At 47.6% G+C, this 14,725-nt stretch overlaps 1 protein-coding gene across 3 annotated transcripts in view; it reads left to right on the top strand.

Annotated features, from left to right (window-relative positions):
* Slc26a8 (solute carrier family 26 member 8) overlaps positions 1–4,614 on the top strand; it is a 51,192-nt gene extending 46,578 nt beyond the window's left edge. For all 3 annotated transcript variants that reach the window (XM_021150005.2, XM_029470864.1, XM_021150006.2), the window contains exon 20: positions 3,711–4,614. In XM_021150005.2, the coding sequence (XP_021005664.1) occupies positions 3,711–4,229 (519 nt within the window). In that variant the 3' untranslated portion in view covers positions 4,230–4,614. The remainder of the gene's footprint in view (positions 1–3,710) is intronic.
* Positions 4,615–14,725: the final 10,111 nt, after the last annotated feature.

Below are 14,725 nucleotides of genomic sequence, written 5' to 3'. Positions count from 1 at the left end.
AAGAAGAAGAAGAAGAAGAAGAAGAAGAAGAAGAAGAAGAAGAAGAAGAAGAAGAAGAAGAAGAAGAAGAAGAAGAAGAAGAAGGAGTGCTACCATAATATGTGTTTTTAAACTACTCAGAGACGTGAACAATACAGAACACAGCTCTTCTTCATGTCCCTCCCCGTCCACGTCCTCCCCTGGCTTTGATGAGATGATGTGTCACAGGCTATGCGCCTTTGTTCTCCTAGAACAGTCCTCTCCCTTTCAACAAGGACTGAACATGTGCTTCTGGCCTGCTCTATAATCTACTCTTGTTTGTAAACCTCAGGGCTGCTCAGCCTCACCCCCACCTGAAAGCAAGAATTCTCCTGAGGTCAGGCAAGATGCCTCAGTGGATACAGGCACTGTTGTGACGCTTGACTCCCCTGGGAAAGACTTAGACGTGATTCAAATTCACGTTAAATGAATTGATACCCACTGCTAGCATAAGGGAGTGAGCCTTGGAGCCCAACGCCATGGCATGCCAAAGGGGGCTAAAGGAAGGGGTGTAAAGAAGGTGGACATCCTCTTCCTTTCTTTTTCTCTTTCTCTCTCTCTCTTTTCTTTTTCTTTTTTCTTTTTTGGTTTTTCAAGACAGGGTTTCTCTGTATAGCCCTGGCTGTCCTGGAACTCACTCTGTAGACCACACTGGCCTCAAACTCAGAAATCTGCCTGCCTCTGCCTCCCAAGTGCTGGGATTAAAGGTGTGCGCCACCACTGCCCAGCTCCACACGGTGGAAGGAGAGAACCAACCAACTCCCAACTCCCAGAAGTTGTATTCTGACCTACACTGGACTGCACGCGCACACACACACACACACACACACTGGACTGCGCGCGCGCACACACACACAACTTAGATGGAAAAAATAAATTTAAGAATTGTCTTGACAATGTCTCTGCTCAAAGATGACCTTCTTATGCTTAAAGGCTTCCATTGGTTCTCAAATGTCTGTGTCCATCAGAGTGACCTAAATTTGCCATTCAGAGAGAGATAGCTGATCCTGGGTCCCAGCCCCTTGAGGTTTGGCTCAGTGGAGCTGTTATAGGTGTTGAGAGCATCCATCTCTACCAAGTTGCCATGTAAATCCTCTGCTCCTGGGACTAGCTCCACATGCCAGCATCACCACCTTAGAGAATTCACGCCAGGCCTTGCCTACTGAAGTTGCCAGCGATCTTTGGATATGTATCAGAAGCTGTTTCTAGAAATCACTTATAACCTAGACTATTTTTCTTGCTGGATTATCTGGAAGTGGTAGCAATTCAGGGTGGCTCTGACCTGAATTCGAGGCTTGAGGTTTTCTGGCTCATCCAAAGACTGTAAATAGTATTCACATAGCTCTACTCTCAACACACCCAGGAGCCCTGAAAGCAGCTGGGTGACTCTATCCAGACTGCCAAACTGCTATAGAACAAAAGTGTACATAATGCCCCAGTTCACGCCTTGATTTTCTTTTCTTTTCTTTCTTTTTTTAAAAAGATTTACTTATTTATTTTATGTATGTGAATACACTGTGAGGGCATCAGATCTCATGACAGATGGTTGTGAGCCTTCATGTGGTTGCTGGGCTTTGAACTCAGGACCTTTGGAAGATCAATCAGTGCTCTTACCCACTGAGCCATCTCGCCAGCCCATCACACCTTGATTTTTCAATTGGTGTTATTTATGGTGTCTTCAAGCAAAGGATTTGTTGTTGTTGTTGTTGTTATTGTTGTTTTCTTCAAGACAGAGTTTCTCTATGTAGCCTTGGCTGTCCTAGAACTACTCATCCTATAGACCAGCCTGACCTCAAAATGAGAGACCTGCCTGCCTCTGTCTCCCAAGTGCTGGGATTAAAGGCATGATCCGCCATGACCGGCCTCAAGCAGAGGTTTTTGTTTTGCTTTGTTTTTTTTTTTTTTTTTTTTGAGGGTCAAGCAATCCTGATGCCTTCATTGCTTCCCCAAAGGCCCCTGCTCTCACTCCCATTATAGCCGGTGATGGATTACAAAATCAGTCTTGAAGGTCACACACCTGTACATGCTCCTTTGAGTAAGTTCCCCTTTTTCGGGCTTGAGAAACTCTCTTCACAGAAGTATTTAATGAAAACGCATGTGGCTTGGGGTTGCTGTTGCTTTGTTTTTCCCTCAGTACCACACTGTTCTGAGTTGCTAGCATTACTATAATGCATCTGAACATTTGGTGAAGGAGTCCAGTGACATCAGCTCATGATCCCTAACTCATGATCACCAATAGGTGTAATCGTTTCTGTAATTCACGAAACTAGCACTCACCCACTGTTTTCTATGTTACAATTCTTTCTTCCCTATTATTCCCTGTTATGTAAGTCAGAGTCCCTAGGACCAGGTGAGCTGAATGACAGGCTGTGGCCTTGTTCCTGGGTCGATGGGAGAAGCTTCTAGTGTATCGGCACTAAGGACAGGCATTACTGTGGCTTCCAGGGGACATATGGCCAGGGGTCTCTAACAAGCACCCTTCTGCTCACCTGACATTTTTTCAGGACTTCCAGTAAACTGTCCCCCAGCCCGACAGTTAAGGAGGAGACTAGAGGAAGAGTACGCTTTATTTTGTATTAAGCTCAAGTGACTTACAAGCATACAGATGGATTGGAGACAGTGGAAGGATAGATGGACCTGCACATCCAGGAAGCTTGAGAGCCTGAGACTCATGGCCATACAGATGGCAACAAAATTAGGGACCTATATAGAATGCCCTATAGGGAAAGTATAGGTGGAAAGGAAATGAGCCCAGGATCAATGCTTGTGACGTTTAAAAAGCCAGCAAGAGGCCGAGGAGGCAGCAAAGACCCCACAGAATAACAGAAGGAAGAAGGACAGGTATTTCAGAAGGGAGAAGGAGGGAACATTGGACACTGTTCCTGCAATATGACTTCATGTCTTGGGGGCACCTGCTATGTGACAGGCTGACATATCTGATACTGGGGACATGTAGAACAGGCTGTGCTCTACATCAAGGAGCTTAGAGTCTAGCTAGGGATAGGTTTGTACGTGAGGGGTCAGTCGGCTCACAGAGGAAGCTGGGAGCCCGGCTGGCCATCTTTGCTCTGCATCTAGAATGAAGAACACGTGTACACGGACAAGATGAAGATGAATGAGGGAGGCAAAGCTCAAGAGAGACGAGTGTAGTCAGGCCGTTCCCGGCCTCAGGAAGGCTAGAATCAAGAGCGGGCACCGCAGCTGGAGAGAGACTGGTGAAGGCAGAGAGGCCAGGCTATACGCACAGCCTTACAGCGCCCTAGATGTCAGGATTGTGTTGGGGGTTGGCAAGTGAGATCAAAAAGACAAGATATCTTGTAAAACCCAGTCTAGCTAGAAAGGCCCAAGAGAGCAGAAGTTAGGCTTTGACTAAACCCAAAGAAGAGAGAATGACTAAGGCCCGGAGCAGACCTGCAGCAGACGAGGCAACAATAACCCATGGTTGTCAGGCTTGCCTACTTGGAAGTGAAGTTTTTATTTTATTTTATTTTATTTATTTATTTATTTTGGTTTTCCGAGACAGGGTTTCTCTGTGTAGCCCTGGCTGGCCTGGAACTCACTTTGTAGACCAGGCTGGCCTCGAACTCAGAAATCCGCCTGCCTCTGCCACCCGAGTGCTGGAATTAAAGGCATGCGCCACCACACCTGACAGTCTTTAGGTTTTAACCCTTCTAAATGTGTGTGTGTTTCAGAATGGCAATCTGAGCAACCTGAGACTCAAAACGGGAAAGGCCATCATAGAAGGCTCCCAGCATGCAAGTCCAGGATTCACCAAGAACCTAAAGTCTGGTACGGATGACTTGGAGTTTGACCTGGAACTGGATCCCATGCTGTCTTTTGAACAGAGCAGTGGGATGGACCTCAATCTGGACCTAGACTTGGACTTGGACCAGTCAGAGCTGGACCCTGGATCTGAGCTGGATTCTGAGATCCAAGCCAAACCTGAGCTGGAACTAGAGTCGGAGCTTGAGACAGATGCCCAGACAGAGCCCGAGACAGAGGGAGAGCCAGAGCTGGAGCCAGAGCCAGAGCCGGAGCCAGAGCCAGAGCCAGAGCCAAAGAGAGAGAGGAAGACCAGGAAAAGGTCTCAGAGCCCCTGGCGGAACTACTTCACTGCTTCTCACTTTGGTTCTTCAAACTCCCAGTCTAGAGCTCCACCTCAGACACGCCCAGAAAAGAGACAGCCACATAATTACCCCAATTCTCCCTAAAACAATAAGGATCCTTGGTAGGTGACTGCAAAATGCAGGCAGAGTATCTTGGCAAATCCTTCCTGCCCTACCTGGCATGACATCTAGACTGGGTACAAGCCACCAGTCCTGTCTCTGTGACCCCTCCACCTGCTGACTTCCTTCTTATTGGATTCTGGGATCACATGCTCATCATATGCCCAGGCTATGTGACTCAAGGTTGGCAGTTGTCTCTGGGTTCTGTCTTCAGGCTTTGCAGATTGCATCTTCAACAGATTTCCAGTGAAGGCCTCCCTGCACGTACTCTCTGGGAACTGTGCCAGCTTGTCTCTGAGTTCCTCCTCTCAGCTCTGCTTCCCTTTCTCCAGAGACATGAGACTTGAATAAAATATGGGACTCTACTTAACACTGAGATCTCACCTGCTTTTCTCTGTATCCCTCACCCTGTGGAAATGTCAGATGGGAGGGACTCCACAAGGGAGCCAGCAAAAGGAAACCCAGGTGAGTTGGAGCTGACATGGAAGAGTTCTCACCATCCGGATGCAGCCAGGTTGCAGGCCTGGGACCCTGGCACCTGCTGAGCAGAGGGCTTTTGCTGCCACTCTTCCCTTCTGCTGGTGTCACGGTTATTTGGTGGCACTAACAGGAAGGAATGGCGACATGACTAGACTCTCTCTAGTATGTCTACAGCTGCTCTTTCTTACAGGCATCCCAAGCCAACCTGAAGCCAGAATTTCTGGTGGGCCAGACTTAAAGTGTGTGATGGGTGGAGAGATGGACGGCTCAGCAGTTTAGAGCACTGACTGATCTTGCAGAGGACCCGGGTTCAGTTCCCAGCACCCACATTGGGTGGCTCGCCGTGCATGTAACTCCAATCCCAGAGAATCTGATGCACTCTCCAGTGGCACTCCATACAGCTGCTATTCATTCAGACAAGCAGGCATGCATACACATCGAGAAGAAATAGATAAAAGTTTAAAACTGATAGATACAAGCCTACCTGAGGACTAGGAAAGGCCATCCTAGTTTTATTCAAATCCATCTAAGGTTTTCTTGTTTCTCTATTAAAAATAACTTAAGCCAAGAAGAGAATTACAGACCTATGATATACAGACAGACCAAACCTTACATTTTACTTCCAGTCGATAAACATGACTCCTCATGGCTGGGTTTCTCTTATTGTCAGATGAAAGATGCCTTGGGCTATGGAGGTGGCTCAGAGAAGAGAGCTACTACCCAAGCACAAAGGCCTGAGTTCAGATCCCCCAGCACCCGTGAAAAAAGCTGGGCATGCCACCTTACACACGAAACCCCAGCCCTGGGAGACAGGAAGATTGGTGGTACTCCTTAGACTGGCCACCAGCCTAGCCAGAACATGACAAGTTTCAGATTGAGGGAGATGAGACACCCAGGACCGTCCTCTGACCTCCATGCATGTGGTCACATGCACTTGTAGACACACAGTCACACACACATCTCTGATCACAGACACAACATATGTGTTCTGTTGTTACACAAGTGCTTGGTGGGCATCTATTCCACGCACTGCACCTCCAGCTGTGGTGACTCAGAAGGCCATCCTGTGACTAGAAGTCACGTCCAGTGTCTCCCTAAACATACACAAAGAGGCACACCCCGGTGATCCTAACTCTCAGGAGGGTCTGTTGGGAAACAGCCCAGACCACTTGGCTGGTTGTAGGCTACCCTGGTTACACAATGTTGATGTCAACGTGAGAGAATCTAGGAATGAGCCTCTGGGGCTTCTCCAGAGAGAACTAACTGAGGGGAGCCCTACCCTTAGAAGCCTACAGCCGACAGCCCAGATGCCAAGAGGTGTTGCTGCCTGCTTTTCACCTCCTGGGCGAGTCTATGTGCTGTGCCACCAGCCTCTGTCACCTCCATACTCCAGCTTCCTTGGCTTCCAACAGGGACAGACTCTAGGAATTCTCAAGCCTTCAGCCCCAGATTCTGACCACTGAAAGACTTCTCTTCCTGAACTAAACAGTACCAGCAGATACACAGCCACTGTTAGCCCACCCTGCCCTGCCAGGAAAGCCAATCTAATAAGTCCTGTGTGTGCACATGCTCTATCAGTTCCGTTCTAGAGAACCCTACCTAATACAGAAAGCCTGCCTAAAAAAGATAATCACTCTGAGGAGGTAGGATATATATTGGTTTTACATTGCTGTAATGACATATCTGAAGCAGGTTTTCTAGAGACATTTACTTAGCTAGTGATATAGGGGTGGGGTGGGGAGGGAGGGTCAGAGTCCTAAGATTGGGTACCTTTACTGCCCTGCTGTCTGAGGAGGGTCTATCTGTATGGGATGCCACTTTAAAGGGATCCTGTGTGGAAGGAAGAGCCACATCTCCAGAAAGAAGACAGAGAACTCACTCTTTTTTTTTTTTTTTAAAGATTTTTTTATTTTTTGTTTTTTCGAGACAGGGTTTCTCTGTATAGCCCTGGCTGTCCTGGAACTCACTTTGTAGACCAGGCTGGCCTCAAACTCAGAAATCCACCTGCCTCTGCCTCCCAAGTGCTGGAATTAAAGGCGTGCACCACCATGTCCAGCTATATAAGTACACTGTAGCTATCCTCAGACACACCAGAAGAGGCCATCAGATCTCATTACAGATGTTTGTGAGCCACCATGAGGTTGCTGGGATTTGAACTCATGACCTTTGGGAGAGCAGTCAGTGCTCTTACCCACTGAGCCATCTCTCCAGCCCTCACAACAACTCACTCTTGAACAAGTTCAGGTCCCTTGAGAACAATCCTAATTCCTAAAGGGAAGGTTTTCAACCTGTGGGTTGCAACCCCTTTTTGGGGAGTGGGGAGCGTTGACTGGTCCTTTCACAGGGTCGCATATTAGATGCCCTTCATACTGGATATTTACCTTACAATTCGTAACAGTAGCAAAATTACAGCTATGAAGTTATGAAGCAACAAAATAATGTTATGGTTGGGGTCAGCACAACACGAGGTACTGTATTTAAGGGCTGCAGGTTAGGAAGGTTGGCATCCAACTGTTTTAAAGGGTCCACTCTATCTTTACCTTGGGGACTGTCTTAGTTTGGGATTTATTGCTATGAACAGATACCATAACCAAAGCAACAGTTAATTGGGGCTGGCTTATAGGTTCAGAGGTTTAGTCCATTGTCATCAAGATGGGAAGCATGGCAACACGCAGGCCGGCATGGTGCTGGAGAAGGAGCTGAGAGTTCTATATCTCAACCCCCAGGCAGCAGGAGGTGACTGTGAGCCACACCGGGCACACCTTGAGCATAGGAGACCTGAAAGCCACCCCCAGAGTGATGCACTTCCTCCCACAAGGCCTCACATTCTAATAGTGCTACTTCCCATAGGCCAAATCTATTCAAACCACCACAGGGAACAAAGCTTCTAACACATGAGCCCATGTTTCTCTGTCTCTCAGAGAACATCCAAACCACAGCAGAACCCAAGTCACCAGATTCATTCTTTTATCATGTTCTCTCAACATCCTGAACCCCTACTGTGTGCTAGGTACTATCCCTAGACTTAGAGAGAACTGGCAACAGTTACAAATGGCAGTGAAGGAAGTGCTGCCTGGGAGTGGTGGCCCCGGCTTGCCATCCCAGCCCCAAGGAGGCATACATAGTAGGCTGCTTTTCTGCGGTGTCCTGGCCCGCCAGCCTAGCCCTACTCAGTGAGTTCCAGGCCAGTGAGAGTGAAGGTGCATGGATGGTACTTACAGTAGGACAGCCACAGTTGTCTTCCTGCCTCTACACACACCCAAGCATACAAATGCACCTACACACAGGTGTACAGAAACCTATGCACACAGTTATCTTTATGCATAGTAACAAACGAGCTAAGGAAATGGCTCAGTCAGCACAAGGTCCCGAGTTTGATTTCCAGAATCTGTGTTGGGAAAAACATCAACAACAACAACAACAAAAACGGTGGCTCACATTTGATCCCAATGCCGGGAAGTGGAAACAGGAGGATTCCTGGGTCTGACTAGCCAGTCTTAACCTGCCTGAGACTTTCAGGCTAATGAGAGACCCTATCTCAAAAAAAGCAAAGAGGGTAGATGGAACAAGTCATATGTACACGTACACACACACACACACACAATTAAAAACAAGTGAGTACTCACCCAATATACATTTTTCTCATAGAGGTTAAGAAAAGCCACCTGGGATACCTGCTGCACCAACCCTAAGCCCTCTCTGCAGCTCCAGGTCTGCAGGGTTTTCCCAAAATCCTTTCCTCCCCTAGTGAGTTTAAGATGCCAGGGAGTCAGCAGAAACTGTGGCACCCTCTTAACTCTCTCCAGCTTCTTAGGACTCCCCAGTCTGCATCTCCCCTCCCGGCCCAGCTGTGACATCAGATGTCTTCACCCAAGGTACTTGTTGGCGCTGGGCATGTGCAGAGCTGTACACTTTGCTGGGGTTTCCCAGAGTGAATGTTTTCTCTGGAGGAGGTCATGATCTGGGGGAGGGACAGCATAGCCCTCAGACTAGGCTGCTGGATGCCCTGACAAGTGCATTTGACAAGTGTCCAAGAGAAGGGGAATGAGGAACCAGGGAGGTAGGACAGGACTCTGGGGCCCCTTGCTGAAGAAGCCTCTTCTGTAAAAGACTTACAGAAAATGTGGACTGGGGACCAAAGAGACCAGTGAAGTCCTTAAAGACCACATACACTGAGGTGCATCCACTGGTTTCCACTCTGTCTCAGAAGCTGAGTCTCTGTGATGGCCTTGCACATGTTATAAAGGATGCATACAAGACAGTGTTGGAAAGGATGCTCCCCCTACCCCCACTCTGCTGGTGCACTAGTTTCCCCCACAGCCCTCTCCTAAGACTTACATGCAGGCCAAAACAATGACCCTTTACCACATGCCAAGCTCTGGAGTAAACACTTTTCTAAGACTGAGTGCAAGGCATACAAAACCGCAGTGACTTAGGGTGAGTATCCCCCAGCCTTCCTTCTAAGGGGTAAACACTGCCTCCACAGCCCTCCATCTGACCCACTGTTTACTGTACACTGCAGCAGGGCTTCAAGGTGAGTCCACACTTCTGGGCAGGTGCAGGTAAGAATGAAGGCTTGTGTCACCAAGAGGGGAAGGGGAAGGGTTGGGACTAAAGACAGGTCCTGTTTGCATAGGATGGCATAGACATCTACACTGTGTATGCTCACTGCCCACTGCCTGTCCGTGAGTCAGGGCTATGTCCTGACTGTCCTTTTATCCAGAGGAAGAGTCTCAGACAGGACTGTGCGCAAATGTCACTAAGAATTTCTACTTAGTTTGTACTCCAACTATTAGAGCCTCACTCTGTGAGACTTCTCTTTTTGGGAAAAGATGCCTTTGATAACCTCTGGCCACAGGTACTTTCCAACCCTGTTTGCTTGAGACAGATTTTCTCACTGGCCTGGAATTCATTAAGTAGGTGCAGCTGGCTGGCCTGTGGGCCCCGGGAGTTCACCTGTCTCTTCCTTCCTAGAGCTGGCATTACAAGTGTGTATCACTTCCAGCTTTCTTCCTCCTCCTCCTCTTCCTCCTTTTTCTCCTCCTCCTCCTCTGCTTAAGATTTATTTATTTATAAATATGAGTACACTGTAGCTGTCTTCAGACACACCAGAAGAGGGCATCAGATCCCATTACGGATGTGAGTCACCAGAGTCACCATGTGGTTGCTGGGAATTGAACTCAGGACCTCTGGAAGAGCAGTCAACAGCCCCCACAAAGTCCGTGCTGAACCATCTCCCTTTTCTTCTCCTCCTCTTCCTTCTCCTTTCCATCCTCCTCCTCCTTTTTATCCTCCTCATCCTCCTTCCCCCTCCCCCCCTCTTTCTTCTTATTTTATTTGTATGGGTCTTTTAGCTGCATATATGTCTGTGCACCACATGTGTGCCTGAAAACCATGGAGGTCAGGAGAGGGCATTGGATTCCCTGAAACTAGAGTCCTAGACGGTTGTGAGTAGAGGTGTGGGTGTCAGGAATCAAACCTAGGTCTCCTGGAAGAACAGCCACACTTTTTTTTTTTTTTTAGATTTATTTATTATTATTATATCTAGGTACACTGTAGCTGTCTTCAGATGCACCAGAAGAGGGCATCAGATCTCATTACGGATGGTTGTGAGCCACCATGTGGTTGCTGGGATTTAAACTCAGGACCTATGGAAGAGCAGTCGGTGCTCTTAACCACTGAGCCATCTCTCCAGCCCGAACATCCATACTCTTATGGACTGAGGTATTCCTTCAACTTTCAAACAGACAAACAAAACGTGGATTCTGGGGATGGGATTGAACACAGATCCTTCTGCTTGCAAGGCAAACATGTTACTGACAAAACCATCCCCCAATCTTAAATCAGTACATAGGTACCTGTGTGGCCCCAGTGCGCATGGGCAGCTACTGGAGCACCCACGCCCTCGTCTTTCATCTCCACAGTGCTCACTGAAGGCCTCCTAGGATGGTGAAAAAGACAAGACTGCTCAGTGCGGGAACACAGGACTGGTGACTGGACTGGGAAAGTGAGTTTTGGTAACTGGGTAAATCATGTTTACAAGTCTGGGGCTCCTAGTCATGGATTTGCAACACAATTCAACAAGGGCCTCTTGGAGTTGTCAGGTGATGGTCACTGAAACTGGTTTTAGAAGACTGTGACTTGGGGCACATTACCCAGATAGAGTCCTAAAAGAACTGGAATAGGTAGGGGCTGACAATGTGGCTTAGAGGGTAAAGAAGCCAAGCCTGAACGTTTGAGTTCAATTCCCAAGACCTGCATGGTGGAAGAAGACAACCAATTCCCACAATCTGCCCTCTGAATACACACACACACACACACACACACACACACACACATTAAAAAAACTATTACTGATGCTGGGCAGTGGTGGCACACGCCTTTAGTCCCAGCACTTGGGAGGCAGAGGCAGGCAGATCTCTGAGTTTGAGGCCAACCTGGTCTACAGAGTGAGTTCCAGGACAACCGGGGCTACCTGAGAAACCAAAAACCAAAACCAAACCAACCAAACAAACAAACAAAAAAAGATTACTATGGTTCCAGATTTCTTTCCTAGATGCCCCTCAACAGAGGAATGGATACAGAAAATGTGGTACATTTACACAATGGAGTACTACTCAGCTATTAAAAAGAATGAATTTATGAAATTCCTAGGCAAATTTATGAAATTCCAGGACCTGGAGGGCATCATCCTGAGTGAGGTAACACAATCACAAAGGAATTCACACAATATGTACTCACTGATAAGTGGATATTAGCCCAAAAACTTAGGATACCCAAGATATAAGATACAATTTGTTAAACGCATGAAACTCAAGAAGAACGAAGACCAAAGTGTGGACACTGTGCCCCTTCTTAGAATTGGGAACAAAACACCCATGGAAAGAGTTACAGAGATAAAGTTTGGAGCTGTGACGAAAGGATGGACCATCTAAAGACTGCCATATCCAGGGATCCATCCCATGATCAGCTTCCAAACGCTGACACCATTGCATACACTAGCAAGATTTTGCTGAAAGGACCCAGATATAGCTGTCTCTTGTGAGACAATGCCAGGGCCTAGCAAACACAGAAGTGGATGCTCACAGTCAGCTATTGGATGGATCACAGGGCCCCTAATGGAGGATCTAGAGAAAGTACCCAAGGAGCTAAAGGGATCTGCAACCCTATAGGTGGAACAACATTATGAACTAACCAGTACCCCAGAGCTCTTGACTCTAGCTGCATATGTATCAAAAGATGGCCTAGTCTGCCATCACTGGAAAGAGAGGCCCATTGGACTTGCAAACTTTATATGCCCCAGTACAGGGGAACGCCAGGGCCAAAAAGTGGGAGTGGGTGGGTAGGGGAGTGGCGGGGGAGTGTATTGGGTACTTTTTGGATAGCATTGGAAATGTAAATGAGGAAAATACCTAATAAAAAAAATTAATTCTAAAAAAAAAAAAAAAACCAACAACAACAACAAAAAAAAAAAACCCAAATACTGTTCCCAAAGCCCAGCCCTGCCTTGTTGAGCTCCTGTGACCTTGAGTTTCTCATCTCTCAAGCACAGATGGCAGTGACAGTATCTACCTCAAACGGGACACTGTGCCACAGTGTCTAGAGAAGGTTAGTATAGCCGGTCGGTGGTGGCCCACGCCTTTAATCCCAGCACTCAGGAGGCAGAGGCAGGTGGATTTCTGAGTTTGAGGCCAGCCTGGTCTACAGAGTGAGTGCCAGGACAGCCAGGGCTATACAGAGAAACTCTGTCTCGAAAAACAAAACAAACAAACAAAAGAGATTAGTATAAAAGATGTTGAGGAGCACAGAGATAGGCCACAGTGTTTTTCTGTTTTTCTCTTTGCAGTTTTTCTAGACAGGGTGTCTCTGTGTAGCCCTGGCTACCCTGGAACTCACTCCGTAGACCAGACTGGTCTTGATTGAACTCAGAGATCCCTCTGCCTCTGCCTCCCCCGCTGGGACTAAGGGCAGGCGCCATCACCATGCTTTTCTTGTCAGCTGCTCACAGCCCTTAGTCACATTTGACACATGGCAGAAATGATTTGAAAATAAGAAAGGAAAATAATTTGAGGTCAGCCTGGTCTACAAACTGAGTTCCAGGACAGCCAGGGCTATACAGAGAAACCATTAAAAAAAAAAAAAAGGAAAATAAATCTAACATTGTATAGCAGGTAGAACTCAGAGCCCAAATATGCAAGCCAGGTGGGACATCTCTGTGAGTATCCTAAGCTGACTTGACAATGCCCCTGAGACTACTGAAGGAATTAAAGCCCAATGGGGCACATCTTTAATCTCAGCACTCGGGAAGCAGAGGCAGGCAGATTTCTGTGAGCTTGAGGCTAGCCTGCTCTACAAAGCAAGAGGGGGGTTCCAGGACTATACAGCTGGGACTACACAGAGAAACTTTGTCTTATAAAACAACAACATGGAAATGAGTGGAATGTGGGTGTGCTTCTCATCGGTATAGTATGTGTAAAGTCCTTGGTTGACCCTCCTCACTGAACACAAGCTTCAGGACCATCCCAAGCATCGTCAAACAAAGGGGGGCTCTCCTCACTGGAAGATAAACAGGTTCAGTTTGCTCTCTGGTCAGTTATTCCCAAGTCAAGATAAGGAGCAAATCTCCTGATCAGAAGCATTGACAACAAAACAAAACAAAAACAAAAACAAAAACAAAATTGCTGGGCATGGTGGCGCACGCCTTTAATCCCAGCACACGGGAGGCAGAGGCAGGTGGATTTCTGCCTGGTTCAAGGCCAGCCTGGTCTACAAAGTGAGTTCCAGGACAGCCAGGGCTATACAGAGAAACCCTTTCTCAAAAACAGAGAAACCCTCTCTCAAAAAAACAAAACAAAACAAAACAAACAAACAAAAAAACCAGAACGCATTGACAGCAAAGTGGTTGTCGATCAGTCCTGCAGAGTTCCCTAGTGGCCCTTTTCAGTTTAAAAAAAAAAAAAAAATATATATATATATATATATATATATATATATATATATATATATATTGAGGGGACATACACCACAGTATGTAGGGCTCAGAGAACAACTTGTAGGAGTTGGTTCTCTCCTACCATATGGATTCCTGGGTGGTCAGGCTCAGCAGCAATCTTGTCAGCCCAGTGATAGACCTTTCTAACACCCACCATCTAGATTACCAGGCAACTCCTCCCACTAGGGAAGCCTCATTCCATCTGTAATTGGAGATGGAACCTTGGACCTCACTTCCCTAGCAGGCTTCATTCCCAACCCAAACAAACAAGAAAACCCTAAGAGCAGGGTGTGGTCAGCTCAAGTAACTGGGCAACACCCTCTGCTGCCTCCCAGAGGTGCTGTGGGGCACCACAGTCTGCAGCCTCCGCACCCCTTTCTACTGTCTCTTCTTGTCCCTCCACTCCCACCCCACCGGACCAAGGCCTTTATTCCTCCATCTTCCCCTCTTCCATGCCTTCAACCCTTCACCAAAGCTCATTCCCCATGAGCTGCTTTGGGTGTAGCCACCTCCAGGACAGGCTTGACTGGCTAGTCTCCACTAGCCTACACTGCTCTCCGCCCTGGTAATAGGGTACACCCCCTCCTAACTTTAGATGGGTTTCAGCAGTGGGAGCCACTTCTGGAGAGCAGGAGAGGAGAAAGATGCTAGGTGTTCGCTCCCCTGCGGTGCTTATCAAAGGGCACGGCAGTTATCATTCCTGGAGTTGTTAGAACAGAGCCTGGGCACTGGCAGCCCCAGCAAGCCAGTCTCAGCCACCCATCCTCAACAGCCAATGAAAGAGATAAGTCAAGTGAAAAACAGAAAAGGGAAGGTTCATTCAATGTGGCCACACTGAAACGAGAAACAGAGAGGCCCAGTGACCCCCAAGTCCATCTTTGGGGCTCTGATGTGAGGTTTAGGCTTAATGGAGGTCATGGGGTACACATAGCTGCAGAGCTAAACAGTCCAGGTCAGAATGTGGCCAGGTCAGAGTATAGCCAGGTTAGAGTGTGGCCCCGCCCATCAC

Source organism: Mus caroli, chromosome 17 (assembly GCF_900094665.2).
Source record: "Mus caroli chromosome 17, CAROLI_EIJ_v1.1, whole genome shotgun sequence".
Taxonomy (NCBI): domain Eukaryota; kingdom Metazoa; phylum Chordata; class Mammalia; order Rodentia; family Muridae; genus Mus; species Mus caroli.
The sequence above is the reverse complement of the archived record's forward strand: the minus strand, read 5'-3'. Positions and strand labels throughout refer to the sequence as shown.